The 15,031-nt window shown below is 46.8% G+C and overlaps 1 protein-coding gene across 6 annotated transcripts in view; it reads left to right on the forward strand.

The window, feature by feature from the left end:
- Positions 1 to 15,031, forward strand: part of LOC110538844 (tubulin-specific chaperone D-like) — a 133,987-nt gene that overhangs the window by 12,698 nt on the left and 106,258 nt on the right. For all 6 annotated transcript variants that reach the window (XM_036939481.1, XM_036939482.1, XM_036939483.1 and 3 more), the window contains exons 9-13: positions 3,246 to 3,291; positions 5,412 to 5,544; positions 5,726 to 5,868; positions 10,109 to 10,169; positions 10,419 to 10,493. In XM_036939481.1, the coding sequence (XP_036795376.1) occupies positions 3,246 to 3,291; positions 5,412 to 5,544; positions 5,726 to 5,868; positions 10,109 to 10,169; positions 10,419 to 10,493 (458 nt within the window). The remainder of the gene's footprint in view (positions 1 to 3,245; positions 3,292 to 5,411; positions 5,545 to 5,725; positions 5,869 to 10,108; positions 10,170 to 10,418; positions 10,494 to 15,031) is intronic.

Raw genomic sequence — 15,031 nt, forward strand, 5'->3', positions numbered from 1 at the left:
GAGACTGAGAGAATGGGGAGTGAGAACAGAGACTGAGAGAATGGGGAGTGAGAACAGAGACTGAGAGAATGGGGAGTGAGAACAGAGACTGAGAGAATGGGGAGTGAGAACAGGACTGAGAGAATGGGGAGTGAGAACAGAGACTGAGAGAATGGGGAGTGAGAACAGAGACTGAGAGAATGGGGAGTGAGAACAGAGACTGAGAATGGGGAGTGAGAGAAGAGACTGAGAGAATGGGGAGTGAGAGAAGAGACTGAGAGAATGGGGAGTGAGAGAAGAGACTGAGAGAATGGGGAGTGAGAGAAGAGACTGAGAGAATGGGGAGTGAGAGAAGAGACTGAGAGAATGGGGAGTGAGAGAAGAGACTGAGAGAATGGGGAGTGAGAGAAGAGACTGAGAGAATGGGGAGTGAGAGTAGTTAAAATGAACCTTTATCAAACGGCAGTCCTCACTGCAACATGTAATGCCATCCAGAAGGGAGAGGTTAGTGGTGATTTAATCCCAGACTACATCCAGAAGGTTGAGGTTAGTGGTGATTTAATCCCAGACTACATCCAGAAGGTTGAGGTTAGTGGTGATTTAATCCCAGACTACATCCAGAAGGTTGAGGTTAGTGGTGATTTAATCCCAGACTACATGTAATGACATCCAGAAGGGAGAGGTTAGTGGTGATTTAATCCCAGACTACATCCAGAAGGTTGAGGTTAGTGGTGATTTAATCCCAGACTACATCCAGAAGGTTGAGGTTAGTGGTGATTTAATCCCACACTACATCCAGAAGGTTGAGGTTAGTGGTGATTTTAATCCCAGACTACATCCAGAAGGGAGAGGTTAGTGGTGATTTAATCCCAGACGACATCCAGAAGGTTGAGGTTAGTGGTGATTTAATCCCAGACTACATCCAGAAGGTTGAGGTTAGTGGTGATTTTAATCCCAGACTACATCCAGAAGGGAGAGGTTAGTGGTGATTTTAATCCCAGACTACATCCAGAAGGTTGAGGTTAGTGGTGATTTAATCCCAGACTACATGTAATGACATCCAGAAGGGAGAGGTTAGTGGTGATTTTAATCCCAGACTACATCCAGAAGGTTGAGGTTAGTGGTGATTTAATCCCAGACTACATCCAGAAGGTTGAGCTTAGTGGTGATTTAATCCCAGACTACATCCAGAAGGTTGAGGTTAGTGGTGATTTAATCCCAGACTACATCCAGAAGGTTGAGGTTAGTGGTGATTTAATCCCAGACTACATGTAATGACATCCAGAAGGTTGAGGTTAGTGGTGATTTAATCCCAGACTACATCCAGAAGGAAGAGGTTAGTGGTGATTTAATCCCAGACGACATCCAGAAGGTTGAGTTTAGTGGTGATTTAATCCCAGACTACATCTAGAAGGTTGAGGTTAGTGGTAATTTAATCCCAGACTACATGTAATGACATCCAGAAGGTTGAGGTTAGTGGTGATTTAATCCCAGACTACATCCAGAAGGTTGAGGTTAGTGGTGATTTAATCCCAGACTACATCCAGAAGGGAGAGGTTAGTGGTGATTTAATCCCAGACTACATCTAGAAGGTTGAGGTTAGTGGTGATTTTAATCCCAGACTACATCCAGAAGGTTGAGGTTAGTGGTGATTTAATCCCAGACTACATGTAATGACATCCAGAAGGTTGAGGTTAGTGGTGATTTAATCCCAGACTACATCCAGAAGGTTGAGGTTAGTGGTGATTTAATCCCAGACTACATCCAGAAGGTTGAGGTTAGTGGTGATTTAATCCCAGACTACATCCAGAAGGTTGAGGTTAGTGGTGATTTAATCCCAGACTACATCCAGAAGGGAGAGGTTAGTGGTGATTTAATCCCAGACGACATCCAGAAGGGAGAGGTTAGTGGTGATTTAATCCCAGACTACATCCAGAAGGGAGAGGTTAGTGGTGATTTAATCCCAGACTACATCCAGAAGGGAGAGGTTAGTGGTGATTTAATCCCAGACTACATCCAGAAGGTTGAGGTTAGTGGTGATTTAATCCCAGACTACATCCAGAAGGGAGAGGTTAGTGGTGATGTAATCCCAGACTACATCCAGAAGGTTGAGGTTAGTGGTGATTTAATCCCAGACTACATCCAGAAGGTTGAGGTTAGTGGTGATTTAATCCCAGACTACATCCAGAAGGTTGAGGTTAGTGGTGATTTTAATCCCAGACTACATCCAGAAGGTTGAGGTTAGTGGTGATTTAATCCCAGACTACATCCAGAAGGGAGAGGTTAGTGGTGATTTAATCCCAGACTACATCCAGAAGGTTGAGGTTAGTGGTGATTTAATCCCAGACTACATCCAGAAGGGAGAGGTTAGTGGTGATTTAATCCCAGACTACATCCAGAAGGGAGAGGTTAGTGGTGATTTAATCCCAGACGACATCCAGAAGGGAGAGGTTAGTGGTGATTTAATCCCAGACGACATCCAGAAGGTTGAGGTTAGTGGTGATTTAATCCCAGACTACATCCAGAAGGGAGAGGTTAGTGGTGATTTAATCCCAGACTACATCCAGAAGGGAGAGGTTAGTGGTGATTTAATCCCAGACTACATCCAGAAGGTTGAGGTTAGTGGTGATTTAATCCCAGACTACATCCAGAAGGGAGAGGTTAGTGGTGATTTAATCCTCAAAAGGGGAGGAGCCACAACATTATGAACAAAACAGGTGTTGGAATTTCAGCATTTAAAATGAAAACGTATTATTTCGATCTCATCCACGATATTGATGTTGTTGCTCTCTCTCTCTCTCCTCTCTCCTGTCTCCCTCTCTCTCTCCTCTCTCCTCTCTCCTCTCTCCTGTCTCCCTCTCTCTCTCCTCTCTCCTGTCTCCCTCTCTCTCTCTCTCTCTCTCTCTCTCCTCTCTCCTGTCTCCCTCTCTCTCTCCTCTCTCCTGTCTCCCTCTCTCTCTCCTCTCTCCTCTCTCCTCTCTCTCTCTCTCCTCTCTCTCCTGTCTCTCCTCTCTCTCCTCTCTCTCCTGTCTCTCTCTCCTCTCTCTCCTCTCTCTCCTGTCTCTCCTCTCTCTCCTCTCTCTCCTGTCTCTCTCTCTCTCCTGTCTCTCTCTCTCTCCTGTCTCTCCTGTCTCTCCTCTCTCTCCTCTCTCTTCTGTCTCACCTCTCTTATGTCTCACCTCTCTCTCCTCTCTCTTCTGTCTCTCTCTCCTGTCTCACCTCTCTTATGTCTCACCTCTCTCTCCTGTCTCCCGTCTGTCTTCTAGGCCCAGCTATTCAAGCATGGCAAGAGAGATGACTTTCTCCAGTACGGTAAGAATGTCCTTCAATAGTTGCTTTTTAATCAGCAATTTGACTTTATCCATTGTGATAAGTAGTTGTCTTACCTCCTTCATCCATTGTGATAAGTAGTTGTCTTACCTCCTTCATCCATTGTGATAAGTTGTTGTCTTACCTCCTTTATCCACTGTGATAAGTAGTTGTCTTACCTCCTTCATCCATTGTGATAAGTTGTTGTCTTACCTCCTTTATCCACTGTGATAAGTAGTTGTCTTACCTCCTTCATCCATTGTGATAAGTAGTTGTCTTACCTCCTTCATCCATTGTGATAAGTTGTTGTCTTACCTCCTTTATCCACTGTGATAAGTAGTTGTCTTACCTCCTTTATCCACTGTGATAAGTTGTTGTCTTACCTCCTTTATCCACTGTGATAAGTAGTTGTCTTACCTCCTTTATCCATTGTGATAAGTAGTTGTCTTATCTCCTTCATCCATTGTGATAAGTAGTTGTCTTACCTCCTTTATCCACTGTGATAAGTAGTTGTCTTACCTCCTTTATCCACTGTGATAAGTAGTTGTCTTACCTCCTTTATCCACTGTGATAAGTAGTTGTCTTATCTCCTTCATCCATTGTGATAAGTAGTTGTCTTACCTCCTTTATCCATTGTGATAAGTAGTTGTCTTATCTCCTTCATCCATTGTGATAAGTAGTTGTCTTACCTCCTTTATCCACTGTGATAAGTTGTTGTCTTACCTCCTTTATCCATTGTGATAAGTAGTTGTCTTACCTCCTTCATCCATTGTGATAAGAGCATCTGCTAAATAAATAATTAAATGTAGGTGATCTTCTAATGTTGACTGCTGTGACCATGCCGTGATACTGGCTGTAGGTGATGGTGTGTGATACTAGCGCTCGGTGTAAACTACACCCCTGACATCACTGAGCCTCTCACATTAAACCAGTCTCCTTCCTGTAGTGTTTTGTCTGACCAACGTAGTGATGAGCACATTAAACCAGTCTCCTTCCTGTAGTGTGTTGTCTTGGCAACGTAGTGGTGAGCACATTAAACCTGCCTCCTTCCTGTAGTGTGTTGTCTTGGCAACGTAGTGGTGAGCACATTAAACGATGTGACACAGATTCTTCACCTGGTGGTGAGGATTCTCCACAGCACGCTGTCTCGCCAAAACCACGATGTAACTACGTTAACAATGTAATCACAACGAGCTGTGGCTCAAAGCAGCCTCAGAAATAGTTTCAGTCAGACATACACACTCTACACACGGAGTGTAAATATCTAGCCAGTACATTTAGAATTGAATAACATTGGTTGTGAACTTCAGAGCTGTGACGATTTGACATGTCTGGTTAAAGGCAAGTAGAAACCCATACTAGTAGTAGTCATGTCTCCTGCTCCAGAGTCGACACCTTCTGGGTGCAACGTCATCGTCTGACTGGCTGCTTCTCTGGCCAGCTCTCATTGGCTCCTGGTGATGATCACCATTCTGAAGAGTTGTCGTTGCACATCTCACACTACAAGAGCCTTTCAGATTCGGTGCCGATAAAATGTTTAAAAATATTGTGATGGTTCAAAGAGGAGATGGGCAGCCCTCAGACTGCGTCTCTGACCCGCGTCGGTGACGGACACGCCCCGAGTAGGCGGCCACACGCCCCGAGTAGGCGGCCACACGCCCCGAGTAGGCAACGACACGCCCCGAGTAGGCAACGACACGCCCCGAGTAGGCAACGACACGCAAAGAGTAGGCAGCCACACGCCCCGAGTAGGCAACGACACGCAAAGAGTAGGCAGCCACACGCCCCGAGTAGGCAACGACACGCAAAGAGTAGGCAGCCACACGCCCCGAGTAGGCAACGACACGCAAAGAGTAGGCGGCCACACGCCCCGAGTAGGCGGCCACACGCCCCGAGTAGGCGGCCACACGCCCCGAGTAGGCGGCCACACGCCCCGAGTAGGCGGCCACACGCCCCGAGTAGGCGGCCACACGAGGAGCTTGTCTCCAATCTCCAAAACTTGTATGGGACGGCTAAATCGTATGCCCGGTTTAACCTGTGGTGCTGCAATGTCTGGACCAGTGTAGTGTTACCATGGTACTAGTGTGTGTGTGTGTGTGTGTGTGTGTGTGTGTGTTTCTCAGCTCCGGTGGTGCTGCAGTGTCTGGACCAGTGTCACGTGGCAGAGAGCAGCCAGGCTACGCTGAGGAAGCTGGGGGTCAAGCTGGTACAGAGACTGGGTCTGACCTTCCTCAAGCCCCGACTGGCCAAGTGGAGGTGAGACACACACACTGAGGTAGTCTCTGTACCAGCTTGACTCCTATCTCACCTTCCTCAAGCAGTGGAGGAGACCCACTCCCTAGATGTTAATTTGGGAGCCTTCGCATGCCGTTGAGCGTTAGTTAAGGGAAAGCTGGTCTCACTGTGTTGAGACCTTGTGTGTTTGCTTGTCATTCAGGTACCAGAGAGGGAGTCGCTCCCTGGCAGCCAACCTGTCTCTGTCCCAGTCTGGCTCCACAGTCCAGGCTGTTAGTCCAGACATGGAGACCCAGAGCCAGGAGGAGGACTATGATATCCCAGAGGAGGTGGAGAACGTCATCGGTCAGTCAGCGTTACCACCGGAGCTGAGGAACACACACACACTCTCTCTCTCCTTCTTTCTATCTATCTCTCTCTCTCAGCTCTCTCTCTGGTTCTCTCTCTCTGGTCCTCTCAGCTCTCTCTCTGGTTCTCTCTCTCTGGTTCTCTCAGCTCTCTCTCTGGTTCTCTCAGCGCTCTCTCTGGTTCTCTCAGCTATCTCTCTGGTTCTCTCAGCTATCTCTCTGGTTCTCTCAGCTCTCTCTCTGGTTCTCTCAGCTCTCTCTCTGGTTCTCTCAGCTCTCTCTCTCTGGTTCTCTCAGCTCTCTCTCTCTGGTTCTCTCAGCTCTCTCTCTCTGGTTCTCTCAGCTCTCTCTCTCTGGTTCTCTCAGCTCTCTCTCTCTCTCTGGTTCTCTCAGCTCTCTCTCTCTCTTGTTCTCTCAGCTCTCTCTCTCTCTGGTTCTCTCAGCTCTCTCTGGTTCTCTCAGCTCTCTCTCTGGTTCTCTCAGCTCTCTCGTTCTCTCTCTTGATATGTCTGAAGTCAGCATCCTTCTCACTGTCTCATTGGTTTTAAGGCCTGTATCTTGTGTTCAGTAGGGTGTGCAACATCCTGAACTACTTGACCAATAACAACACAGATTTACATGTTCTGTTACAAAACATTTTGTTACGGTGTGCCCTACTGAATTTGACCCACATCAGGTCTGTTATGGTGTTCAGTCACAGCTATTCAGTTAGTGACTCTCTCTCTGTCTGTTATGGTGTTCAGTCACAGCTATTCAGGTAGTGACTCTCTCTCTCTGTCTGTTATGGTATTCAGTCACAGCTATTCAGGTAGTGACTCTCTCTCTGTCTGTTATGGTGTTCAGTCACAGCTATTCAGGTAGTGACTCTCTCTCTGTCTGTTATGGTGTTCAGTCACAGCTATTCAGGTAGTGACTCTCTCTCTCTGTCTGTTATGGTGTTCAGTCACAGCTATTCAGGTAGTGACTCTCTCTCTCTCTCTGTCTGTTATGGTATTCAGTCACAGCTATTCAGGTAGTGACTCTCTCTCTGTCTGTTATGGTGTTCAGTCACAGCTATTCAGGTAGTGACTCTCTCTCTCTGTCTGTTATGGTGTTCAGTCACAGCTATTCAGGTAGTGACTCTCTCTCTGTCTGTTATGGTGTTCAGTCACAGCTATTCAGGTAGTGACTCTCTCTGTCTGTTATGGTGTTCAGTCACAGCTATTCAGGTAGTGACTCTCTGTCTGTCTGTTATGGTGTTCAGTCACAGCTATTCAGGTAGTGACTCTCTCTCTGTCTGTTATGGTGTTCAGTCACAGCTATTCAGTTAGTGACTCTCTCTCTGTCTGTTATGGTGTTCAGTCACAGCTATTCAGGTAGTGACTCTCTCTCTCTCTCTCTGTCTGTTATGGTGTTCAGTCACAGCTATTCAGGTAGTGACTCTCTCTCTCTCTGTCTGTTATGGTGTTCAGTCACAGCTATTCAGGTAGTGACTCTCTCTCTCTCTGTCTGTTATGGTGTTCAGTCACAGCTATTCAGGTAGTGACTCTCTCTCTCTCTCTCTGTCTGTTATGGTGTTCAGTCACAGCTATTCAGGTAGTGACTCTCTCTCGCTCTCTGTCTGTTATGGTGTTCAGTCACAGCTATTCAGGTAGTGACTCTCTCTCTCTCTCTCTGTCTGTTATGGTATTCAGTCACAGCTATTCAGGTAGTGACTCTCTCTCTCTGTCTGTTATGGTGTTCAGTCACAGCTATTCAGGTAGTGACTCTCTCTCTCTCTCTTGTCTGTTATGGTGTTCAGTCACAGCTATTCAGGTAGTGACTCTCTCTCTCTCGCTGTCTGTTATGGTATTCAGTCACAGCTATTCAGGTAGTGACTCTCTGTCTGTCTGTTATGGTGTTCAGTCACAGCTATTCAGGTAGTGACTCTCTCTCTCTCTCTGTCTGTTATGGTATTCAGTCACAGCTATTCAGGTAGTGACTCTCTCTCTCTGTCTGTTATGGTGTTCAGTCACAGCTATTCAGGTAGTGACTCTCTCTCTCTCTCTGTCTGTTATGGTGTTCAGTCACAGCTATTCAGGTAGTGACTCTCTCTCTCTCGCTGTCTGTTATGGTATTCAGTCACAGCTATTCAGGTAGTGACTCTCTGTCTGTCTGTTATGGTGTTCAGTCACAGCTATTCAGGTAGTGACTCTCTCTCTGTCTGTTATGGTGTTCAGTCACAGCTATTCAGGTAGTGACTCTCTCTCTCTGTCTGTTATGGTGTTCAGTCACAGCTATTCAGGTAGTGACTCTCTCTCTGTCTGTTATGGTGTTCAGTCACAGCTATTCAGGTAGTGACTCTCTCTGTCTGTTATGGTGTTCAGTCACAGCTATTCAGGTAGTGACTCTCTCTCTCTCTCTCTCTCTCTCTCTCTCTGTTATGGTATTCAGTCATAGCTATTCAGGTAGTGACTCTCTGTCTGTTATGGTGTTCAGTCACAGCTATTCAGGTAGTGACTCTCTGTCTGTCTGTTATGGTGTTCAGTCACAGCTATTCAGGTAGTGACTCTCTCTCTGTCTGTTATGGTGTTCAGTCACAGCTATTCAGGTAGTGACTCTCTCTCTGTCTGTTATGGTGTTCAGTCACAGCTATTCAGGTAGTGACTCTCTCTGTCTGTTATGGTGTTCAGTCACAGCTATTCAGGTAGTGACTCTCTCTCTGTCTGTTATGGTGTTCAGTCACAGCTATTCAGGTAGTGACTCTCTCTCTCTCTGTCTGTTATGGTGTTCAGTCACAGCTATTCAGGTAGTGACTCTCTCTCTCTCTGTCTGTTATGGTGTTCAGTCACAGCTATTCAGGTAGTGACTCTCTCTGTCTGTTATGGTGTTCAGTCACAGCTATTCAGGTAGTGACTCTCTCTCTGTCTGTTATGGTGTTCAGTCACAGCTATTCAGGTAGTGACTCTGTCTCTCTCTGTCTGTTATGGTGTTCAGTCACAGCTATTCAGGTAGTGACTCTCTCTCTCTCTCTCTCTGTCTGTTATGGTATTCAGTCACAGCTATTCAGGTAGTGACTCTCTCTCTCTCTCTTGTCTGTTATGGTGTTCAGTCACAGCTATTCAGGTAGTGACTCTCTCTCTCTGTCTGTTATGGTGTTCAGTCACAGCTATTCAGGTAGTGACTCTCTCTCTCTCTCTTGTCTGTTATGGTGTTCAGTCACAGCTATTCAGGTAGTGACTCTCTCTCTCTCTCTCTGTCTGTTATGGTATTCAGTCACAGCTATTCAGGTAGTGACTCTCTCTCTCTGTCTGTTATGGTGTTCAGTCACAGCTATTCAGGTAGTGACTCTCTCTCTCTCTCTTGTCTGTTATGGTGTTCAGTCACAGCTATTCAGGTAGTGACTCTCTCTCTCTCGCTGTCTGTTATGGTATTCAGTCACAGCTATTCAGGTAGTGACTCTCTGTCTGTCTGTTATGGTGTTCAGTCACAGCTATTCAGGTAGTGACTCTCTCTCTGTCTGTTATGGTGTTCAGTCACAGCTATTCAGGTAGTGACTCTCTCTCTCTCTCTCTGTTATGGTGTTCAGTCACAGCTATTCAGGTAGTGACTCTCTCTCTCTGTCTGTTATGGTGTTCAGTCACAGCTATTCAGGTAGTGACTCTCTCTCTCTCTCTCTGTCTGTTATGGTGTTCAGTCACAGCTATTCAGTTAGTGACTCTCTCTCTCTGTCTGTTATGGTGTTCAGTCACAGCTATTCAGGTAGTGACTCTCTCTCTCTCTGTCTGTTATGGTGTTCAGTCACAGCTATTCAGGTAGTGACTCTCTCTCTCTCTCTCTGTCTGTTATGGTGTTCAGTCACAGCTATTCAGGTAGTGACTCTCTCTCGCTCTCTGTCTGTTATGGTGTTCAGTCACAGCTATTCAGGTAGTGACTCTCTGTCTGTCTGTTATGGTGTTCAGTCACAGCTATTCAGGTAGTGACTCTCTCTCTCTCTCTGTCTGTTATGGTATTCAGTCACAGCTATTCAGTTAGTGACTCTCTCTCTCTCTCTCTGTCTGTTATGGTGTTCAGTCACAGCTATTCAGGTAGTGACTCTCTCTCTCTGTCTGTTATGGTGTTCAGTCACAGCTATTCAGGTAGTGACTCTCTCTCTCTCTGTCTGTTATGGTGTTCAGTCACAGCTATTCAGGTAGTGACTCTCTCTCTCTGTCTGTTATGGTGTTCAGTCACAGCTATTCAGGTAGTGACTCTCTCTCTCTCTGTCTGTTATTTCACAGAGCAACTGTTGGGTGGGCTGAAAGACAAGGAGACCATCGTGCGCTGGTCTGCTGCTAAGGGGTAAGTTGTCACATTGAATTAACAATGATAAACACTAAGCGCCTGTCTTTCAGAAGGCAGAATGATGGCTATAGGCAGGAGCACTGAGTTATATCTGTCATGTTGATGTAGTACAGAATAAATGTGGCACCCGAACAGACAAAACACCTAGAAACCCCCAAACTGCCTATAGGGAGGAGCACGCCCTCATGTTCATGAAGTACAGATGAATTACTCAGATAGGATCCAACATGTCTTCCCTCTTTTCAGTATTGGGAGGGTGACAGGGCGACTCCCCAGGGAGCTGGCTGACGAGGTGGTTGGATCTGTGTTGGACTGTTTCAGGTAACACCTGGTTCATTTGCAGCTCTGTCCTGTTATGTGATGCTATTTGTCTGTGCCACTGGGGGATCATCTTATCAGACAATATACACATATATGTTAAGGTAAACTCAGCAAAAAAAGAAACGTCCTCTCACTGTCAACTGCGTTTATTTTCAGTAAACTTAACGTGTGTAAGTATTTGTATAAACAAAACAAGACTCAACAACTGAGAGAGAACAAGTTCCACAGACATGAGACTAACAGAAATGGAATAATGTGTCCCTGAACAAAGGGGGGGTCAAAAGTAACAGTAACAGTATCTGGTGTGGCCACCAGCTGCATTAAGTACTGCAGTGCATCCCCTCCTCGTGGACTGCACCATATTGACCAGTTCTTGATGTGAGATGTTACCCCACACTTCCACCAAGGCACCTGCAAGTTCCCAGACATTTCTATGGGGAATGGCCCTAGCCCTCACCCTCCGATCCAACAGGTCCCAGACGTGCTCAACGGGATTGAGATCTGGGTTCTTCGCTGGCCATGGCAGAACACTGACATTCCTGTCTTGCAGGAAATCACGCACAGAACGAGCAGTATGGCTGGAGGGTCATGTCAGGATGAGCCTGCAGGGAGGGTACCACATGAGGGAGGAGGATGTATTCCCTGTAATGCACAGCGTTGAGATTGCCTGCAATGACAACAAGCTCAGTCCGATGATGCTGTGACACACTGCCCCAGACCATGACAGACCCTCCACCTCCAAATCGATCCCGCTCCAGAGTACAGGCCTCGGTGTAACGCTCATTCCTTCGATGATAAACGCAAATCCGACCATCACCCCTGGTGAGACAAAACCGCAACTCGTCAGTGAAGAGCACATTTTGCCAGTCCTGTCTGGTCCGGTGACCGTGGGTTTGTGCCCATAAGCAACGTTGTTGCCTGTGATGTCTGGTGAGGACCTGCCTTACAACAGGCCTACAAGTCCTCAGTCCTGCCTCTCTCAGCCTATTGTGGACAGTCTGAGCACTGATGGAGAGATTGTGCGTTCCTGGTCTAACTCGGGCAGTTGTTGTTGCCATCCTGTACCTGTCCCGCAGGTGTGATGTTCGGATGTACCGATCCTGTGCAGGTGTTGTTACACGTGGTCTGCCACTGCGAGGACGATCAGCTGTCCGTCCTGTCTCCCTGTCTTAGGCGTCTCACAGTACGAACATTGCCATTTTTTTCCCCTGGCCACATCTGCAGTCCTCATGCCTCCTTGCAGCATGCCTAAGGCACGTTCACGCAGATGAGCAGGGACCCTGGGCATCTTTCATTTGGTGTTTTTCAGAGTCAGTAGAAAGGCCTCTTTAGTGTCGTAAGTTTTCATAACTGTGACCTTAATTGCCTACCGTCTGTAAGCTGTTAGTGTTTTAACGACCGTTCCACAGGTGCATGTTCATCAATTGTTTATGGTTCATTGAACAAGCATGGGGAAACAGTGTTTAAACCCTTTACAATGAAGATCTGTAACGTTATTTCGATTTTTATGAATTATCTTTGAAAGACAGGGTCCTGAAAAAGGGACGTTTCTTTTTTTTTTGCTGAGTTTATTAAAACTCCCAAACAGTAATTCTGATTCCCGTGTAAAATAACCCTTTGAGTGATTTAAAACACGACCCATAATGTTTTTTTTGGGGGGGATATAATTTATAATCTCTTTTCCTCTCATGGCTAACATGAGCTGGCCTTGACTGACAGGTCTACCAGGAAGTTTATAAAGACGGGCTGAGTGGGCGGGGAGCTTTATATTCATGAGCTGGCCTTGACTGACAGGTCTACCAGGAAGTTTATAAAGACAGGCTGAGTGGGCGGGGAGCTTTATATTCATGAGCTGGCCTTGACTGACAGGTCTACCAGGAAGTTTATAAAGACGGGCTGAGTGGGCGGGGAGCTTTATATTCATGAGCTGGCCTTGACTGACAGGTCTACCAGGAAGTTTATAAAGACGGGCTGAGTGGGCGGGGAGCTTTATATTCATGAGCTGACCTTGACTGACAGGTCTACCAGGAAGTTTATAAAGACGGGCTGAGTGGGCGGGGAGCTTTATATTCATGAGCTGGCCTTGACTGACAGGTCTACCAGGAAGTTTATAAAGACGGGCTGAGTGGGCGGGGAGCTTTATATTCATGAGCTGGCCTTGACTGACAGGTCTACCAGGAAGTTTATAAAGACAGGCTGAGTGGGCGGGGAGCTTTATATTCATGAGCTGGCCTTGACTGACAGGTCTACCAGGAAGTTTATAAAGACGGGCTGAGTGGGCGGGGAGCTTTATATTCATGAGCTGGCCTTGACTGACAGGTCTACCAGGAAGTTTATAAAGACGGGCTGAGTGGGCGGGGAGCTTATATTCATGAGCTGGCCTTGACTGACAGGTCTACCAGGAAGTTTATAAAGACGGGCTGAGTGGGCGGGGAGCTTTATATTCATGAGCTGGCCTTGACTGACAGGTCTACCAGGAAGTTTATAAAGACGGGCTGAGTGGGCGGGGAGCTTATATTCATGAGCTGACCTTGACTGACAGGTCTACCAGGAAGTTTATAAAGACAGGCTGAGTGGGCGGGAAGCTTTATATTCATGAGCTGACCTTGACTGACAGGTCTACCAGGAAGTTTATAAAGACAGGCTGAGTGGGCGGGGAGCTTTATATTCATGAGCTGGCCTTGACTGACAGGTCTACCAGGAAGTTTATAAAGACGGGCTGAGTGGGCGGGGAGCTTTATATTCATGAGCTGACCTTGACTGACAGGTCTACCAGGAAGTTTATAAAGACAGGCTGAGTGGGCGGGGAGCTTTATATTCATGAGCTGGCCTTGACTGACAGGTCTACCAGGAAGTTTATAAAGACAGGCTGAGTGGGCGGGGAGCTTTATATTCATGAGCTGGCCTTGACTGACAGGTCTACCAGGAAGTTTATAAAGACAGGCTGAGTGGGCGGGGAGCTTTATATTCATGAGCTGGCCTTGACTGACAGGTCTACCAGGAAGTTTATAAAGACGGGCTGAGTGGGCGGGGAGCTTTATATTCATGAGCTGGCCTTGACTGACAGGTCTACCAGGAAGTTTATAAAGACAGGCTGAGTGGGCGGGGAGCTTTATATTCATGAGCTGGCCTTGACTGACAGGTCTACCAGGAAGTTTATAAAGACGGGCTGAGTGGGCGGGGAGCTTTATATTCATGAGCTGGCCTTGACTGACAGGTCTTTGAAACTTGGATGCAGTGTTGCTGTAGAATCATCTCAAGCTAATTTGGTGAAACACACAAACATAAAACAATAAATCACGCTGTAATTTTAGAAATACCGACAGTTCATTTGTTCGTTAGACATGGTGGGATCTTTTTCTGTCGGTGAAATTTAAATATGTGGGAAACTGCGGTGGAAACACATTTTTATACGCAAATATTGATATAAAAACATATTGAAGGAAACTTGTAGTCACATGATGATATGGTGTGTGGTCCTCCCACTACCACTCAGGTAACATGCAGGTTATTGTGGTCCTCCCACTACCACTCAGGTAACATGCAGGTTATTGTGGTCCTCCCACTACCACTCAGGTAACATGCAGGTTATTGTGGTCCTCCCACTACCACTCAGGTAACATGCAGGTTATTGTGGTCCTCCCACTACCACTCAGGTAACATGCAGGTTATTGTGGTCCTCCCACTACCACTCAGGTAACATGCAGGTTATTGTGGTCCTCCCACTACCACTCAGGTAACATGCAGGTTATTGTGGTCCTCCCACTACCACTCAGGTAACATGCAGGTTATTGTGGTCCTCCCACTACCACTCAGGTAACATGCAGGTTATTGTGGTCCTCCCACTACCACTCAGGTAACATGCAGGTTATTGTGGTCCTCCCACTACCACTCAGGTAACATGCAGGTTATTGCGGTCCTCCCACTACCACTCAGGTAACATGCAGGTTATTGCGGTCCTCCCACTACCACTCAGGTAACATGCAGGTTATTGTGGTCCTCCCACTACCACTCAGGTAACATGCAGGTTATTGTGGTCCTCCCACTACCACTCAGGTAACATGCAGGTTATTGTGGTCCTCCCACTACCACTCAGGTAACATGCAGGTTATTGTGGTCCTCCCACTACCACTCAGGTAACATGCAGGTTATTGTGGTCCTCCCACTACCACTCAGGTAACATGCAGGTTATTGTGGTCCTCCCACTACCACTCAGGTAACATGCAGGTTATTGTGGTCCTCCCACTACCACTCAGGTAACATGCAGGTTATTGCGGTCCTCCCACTACCACTCAGGTAACATGCAGGTTATTGTGGTCCTCCCACTACCACTCAGGTAACATGCAGGTTATTGTAGTCCTCCCACTACCACTCAGGTAACATGCAGGTTATTGTGGTCCTCCCACTACCACTCAGGTAACATGCAGGTTATTGTGGTCCTCCCACTACCACTCAGGTAACATGCAGGTTATTGTGGTCCTCCCACTACCACTCAGGTAACATGCAGGTTATTGTTGTCCTCCCACTACCACTCAGGT

This window comes from Oncorhynchus mykiss, chromosome 12 (genome assembly GCF_013265735.2).
Source record: "Oncorhynchus mykiss isolate Arlee chromosome 12, USDA_OmykA_1.1, whole genome shotgun sequence".
Classification (NCBI taxonomy): Eukaryota; Metazoa; Chordata; class Actinopteri; order Salmoniformes; family Salmonidae; genus Oncorhynchus; species Oncorhynchus mykiss.